The 5,309-nt window shown below is 36.3% G+C and overlaps 1 protein-coding gene across 1 annotated transcript in view; it reads left to right on the forward strand.

Moving 5' to 3' along the window:
• The window catches only part of LOC102676570, a 117,579-nt gene that overhangs the window by 107,977 nt on the left and 4,293 nt on the right, over positions 1-5,309 (forward strand). The window contains exons 8-11 of the mRNA XM_031513065.1: positions 2,303-2,587; positions 2,922-3,149; positions 3,927-4,288; positions 5,096-5,309. Coding sequence (XP_031368925.1) covers positions 2,303-2,587; positions 2,922-3,149; positions 3,927-4,288; positions 5,096-5,309 — 1,089 coding nt within the window. The remainder of the gene's footprint in view (positions 1-2,302; positions 2,588-2,921; positions 3,150-3,926; positions 4,289-5,095) is intronic.

Here is a 5,309-nt window from a genome sequence, read left to right on the forward strand (position 1 = left end):
GTATTATATAATTATAATAAATTGACGAAAAAAAATAATGGAATTATTTAAAATTTTATTTCCAATTCGAGTTATTTCCATTTCGACAAGAATTGATAACCCATCGGGTCATAGCGAAATCATGCAGAAAGTAATTAAATCATTGGTGATCAGTCTTCTGAGGTTGCCAAACATGTTCTTCTTACAGTGATCTGAGCGTTAAACTCTTCCATTCGCCGTAAACTCGGCGATCTTTGCACTTTGAAATAATTATTTTCTCTCAGCACCGTTTCAAATAGTCATAAATCGGTAGTTTCTCGTGATAACATCTTTATCGCAGCATTCGGTTCAGAGAAAACCGAGCAGATGATTTTTTTTTATCATTTACATTGTTTTTTGAATATTAAAAAATCAATTTTAAGAAAACTTTGCAAGTATTTACAGTAGTACAAGTTTATATTTTTCGTTGTTTCATTTATGATTATTTCGAAATGAAAAGATAAGTGGAATTAATATAATTGATGGCAAATTTTTGAACAGCTTTACATTGTTTCTTTATAAAGATATGTATATTTCATTTTCGAAATTCTCAATTTTTGTTTTAAACTACTCTAATCTGATAATTGTATTAAACTGATGCTCAAAAATTATATTTTTTTCCCGATGGAGAGATGAATTATGGATATATTATTTTTCTTTTTTATTTTCAAGTTTATTTCTGATCCATTTATCTTGAATTGGATCATAAAGGATTATACAAAATTATTAAAGAAAGATCTTCTTATCTTTTTTTTATAATTTTATTATTTCTTCTATTATCTTTTGTCTTATATAATTATTAATATATCATTGTGTATTAATTTTTTTTATTCTAGAAAGGATAAAAACAAATCATATATGAACTTTGTTGAAAAGATCTTCATTGAAAAGTTAATTCAGTTAAACTTTTTAATCCAGAATAGAGAATATAGAGGATTTATACAGTCACAACTCTACTTATAAAGATTTAGATAAACGTTATCGTTATTGCCAAAAGATCTTATCATTTATTTGCTCGCACTTTGGTCGACGACAATTGATATTTGCACGAAAACTTACGAAATAGTAAGTCCAATGCATGAAAGAACGCTTTTTGCAGCTGATGCATGTAATGTGATTAAATGTCTTTTTAATCCAATTACAAAATTGCACAATTAATATTAATTATGGCAGTTCTTAGTAACATTGTTAACACCAAAGTTCTTATTCATTTGATTCTTTTTATGCGTTCATTTTGAAAAAAATTTTATTCAAATTATTTAATTAATCCAAATTAATATCTGTTGTTTAGTGTGAATAAGTTTAATTTCGGATTTTTATATATTTTAAAGTGAAATTAAAACTGTTTTTTTATTTTATAAGTTGATTATCTATTTGATGTGAATAAGTTTAATTGATATTGATTACTTAATCGTCAATTTTCATAGATTAATTATTCGTCTAGTGTGTTTATCTTTGCACATGGTAAAAAAAAAAAATCATAATAGTCATGCATGAACACCAGTGCATCTGTGTCTATAGAATATAAAAAAGCAAAACGAGGCCCAAACGAGAATGCAAAATAATCTTCCATCCGAAACCGCAGTTGCCTCTCAACTTATTGCTCGAAATCCAGTGTTTCTCAAGCTTCGTTTTACACTTATTTTTCTTAATATCTTCGCAACATTAATCGAAACACTTAACACGAATTTGATGAACATCGTACATACGAAACAATTTTTCATTTCCATTATAATACATTAATAAATTGCAATTCATATTGGAAAACCTTTTTGGCCAAACCTTTCCTACAATCTTCTTGCTATTATAATTATTATTAAAAAAAATTATAAATATCAAAACACCGATGTAAACTAAAACCCAGAATTCACGTCCGGAAAATTTTTACAAATATCACAAGATCAACAGAATAGTTATCAAATGTCAACAAACCTTATCGAATCTTCGACGATTATTCTACGAATAGTATCGTCCAAGTCAAAACAGAGAATTCCCAGAAAAATTACAAAGGAATTTGCGTCATCCTTGAAATTGATATTTACACGATACATCTCCAATGATAGTTTCGATGATCGCGCACATTCGCCTATAATAATACTTCGTGTAACCATCAAAAGGAAGAAAAAAGGGTGGGCACAGATCGCGAAAGTTTGAGAAACCCTGGTCCACGGGCGTAGCGCGTCGATTTGCATAGAATGTGGCGTTGCAAAATTCGTGGCCTAGCCGCGGAGCCCGTTTCGGTATACACGAGAAATACGAATAACGCTGAGCCGCGTCTCTTCAGGAACCGATCGTTATCGAGAAAGCGGACGACGAGGAGGCGGCGGTGATTTGCCAGCCGAGCCAGCCAGTCGAACACGAGGAGCACGAGGAAAAGGAAGCGGCGATGAACGTGAAGATCGAGACGTACGAGCCACCGCCACGGATCGAGGAGTCGATCGACGTGCACGATACACCTGAGACCGTCTCTGCGCCTGAAAGACCGACGACCTTGACCTTTGGCAAACAGGAAATGGCCACGGTGGACACGATCAGCCTACTCAGCCCCATATCGCCCATCTCGAAACAGGTAAGGCGGAGAACGGTGCTTCTGCCACCCTCAATTCGAATCGGATAAAGATTTTGGCCATTTGCATTCAATGCTTCTTTATTCTTCCCCTCTTTCTGTTTTTCCCTTTCTAAACGTTTGTGAATCGCTAATGAAAGAACAGATTGTTTCGTAATGGAAATGATGAAAAAGTATACATAAATCTGTAGACGATTCGTTTCAATTTTTAATTATTCGTGTGAAAATTTCATAAGTAAATTCGAGTGGCTCTCTTTCTAGAATCAATTGTGAATCTTTGACGGTGATAATTTCGATAAATTTTCATTTCTGTAAGGATTTTCTTTTGTTTCGACAGATTTTGCCATTGAATTTATCCAGTGACGAGGAAATAGTGACCGGGTTGGCGTTTCCTCTGGGGCCACCGACCAGCGTGGAACCTCCAAAGGAGAAACCACCGCCGCCTCCGGTAGACGTCAGCGACGAAGAGAATCTTCCAGTGGAACCTCTCAAGAGATTGAACTCCACCCGCAGAATAAAGAAGGAATTACGCACGAGACGCTCTGATTTCCTTGGAATCGAAGGGGTACGCGACACTTGTTCTTAATCTTTCTCGCGTTGAATTATTCTCGACTTCGATGCATTGAAATATTCAGCGCGAAGAAGTGCGTACGAGACTTGAAAATTTTTTTCCACGATAGGAATGTCGACACTTTCGTTTCTTCTCACGGCTTTCCACCTCCTTCTGGTAGATGGCTTTCACTTGTTTCCGGAAGTTGATGTGTTTCGTGGCCGTTGGCGCACCCACGTTTCAAAAGATCATATCGCGGGCGTTACATCGTTTAATGATATTAATTGAAGCACGTGAATGGATTTACGTAATTCACAATCGTAATTATTGCACTGATGAAATTCCGCATGCTCGTTCATCGACCGCGATACGTTACAAGCGTAAATTTTCCATCGAACGAATTCTCTTAATAATTCGAATCTTCGTTTAAATTTTATTTTAGATTTTTATCGTATCATTTTTTATTAAACGAAAGCTAAATTACAAAAATTAAAGATCTAAATATTAGAAATATAGGAAAATATATGTATCGTTTCATTTAAAATATAACTTTATTTAATCGTAACTTTGTCACGATATTCCTCCTGCAAACGATTGAAAAATGAAATATCAACTACAGATTATATAAATAACTATCATTCTGTCAAAATGATATGTCATTTGCAAAGAATATTACAGTTTTGCTTCATAATCATTGGGAAGTAACAATCGAGAGAATCTGGAATTTTATTTTGAAGTTTCTTCAACGAACTTTCCACCACGATTTCGAGCATCATCGTCTTCAATTTGCAGGTAAACGATGACGAGCTGGAACGCGAGTTGACCCTGACAAAACCGCCAGACATGGCGGCGATCCTTGCAGAGGAGAGACGCATCGAGCAGCTTCATCGTCGCTCCTACGATACGGACAGCAATTACGAGCAAGACTCCAGCCACGAGAGAGATTCGGGTGTGGAATTGGGCCACGCCGAAGATTGGACTAAACAGCCTGTTAGCCCTGATATGTCTCAACACAGTCGCCAAAGTAGCGAGCCATTCGGCGCGAGTGTCACCTCCTCGGAAGAGGACGAAATCACGAAGAAAGAAAAGGAGATCATCGAAGTCCTCGAGAAAGAGGAGCAGTGGCGGTACGAGAACAATCGTGAGATGAACAGGTAGGAATTCCCCGAAACAATTTGTGGGTGTAATTTTAAACAAGGAGGATGGTTAGAGTACAATCCATTAGATCGACCGTAGATTCTCTATAGACGAATAGTACATATGTATATCTTTTCTTCCTGTCCTTGAGAATGGTTCAGGTATTTTGTAATGTTTCTGAATTTCTTGCCGTAGGTAGACGATTTCTTACCTTCCTTTTCTCTTTTTTTTTTTTGATTTTTCAATTTAAGTAACAGGTGCTTGACACGGTGGGGACTCTTTTTCATATCTCTTGGATATTTGCACGAAAATTTTTGTTGTTCTTGTAGTTGGAAGCATGCCGGTGAGACCGAAGTTGCCAATAACGTAATTATTTCTCGGACAAGTGTTTTGCTTTGAAACGAAAAAAATTATTCTTTAATATCATTAATATTATATAAATTATTCTTAAATATTATTCTTCTTACAACTATAACTTTTTATATAATAAATAATCTCATAAAAATAATAATCGGCCTCTTCGGTGATCACTACGTATATATTTCTAAGAGTGAATTATGTATGTAAATAATGAAATTACAACGAATTTGTATCACGGGATCAATAATGTACAAACGGTGATGAATAAAATAAACACTTTTATTACGAATTTTGGTCTTTTCCTGACTATCGCTTGACTATCGCTATCGCTATTATCGTTGTTGTTGGCTCCTCACGTCTTCTCAAACCTTACAAGCATTGTATACTACATTGTAGACAATTTGCGATGGGCAAGCCCATCAACAGTCGAGTTGTTAATCGAGTTGAAATTCATGACGAAACAGTGACTTGGGCGAAAAATTGGCGCACAAGCTGCGCGAGCTCGAAGAGGAGAAGATGCAGTTGGAGAGGGAGCGCGCCCAGGAAACGGCCCTGCGCCGACAGGAAGAGACGCTGCGCAAAAACGAGGACAACATACGGAAACAGGAGGAGACCGCGAGACAACAGGAAGTGGCGCGGGCTGAGGCCGAGGCGAAACGCGCCGAGGAGAAGAGGCAG

Source organism: Apis dorsata, unplaced genomic scaffold (genome assembly GCF_000469605.1).
Source record: "Apis dorsata unplaced genomic scaffold, Apis dorsata 1.3 scaffold_573, whole genome shotgun sequence".
Taxonomy (NCBI): Eukaryota; Metazoa; Arthropoda; class Insecta; order Hymenoptera; family Apidae; genus Apis; species Apis dorsata.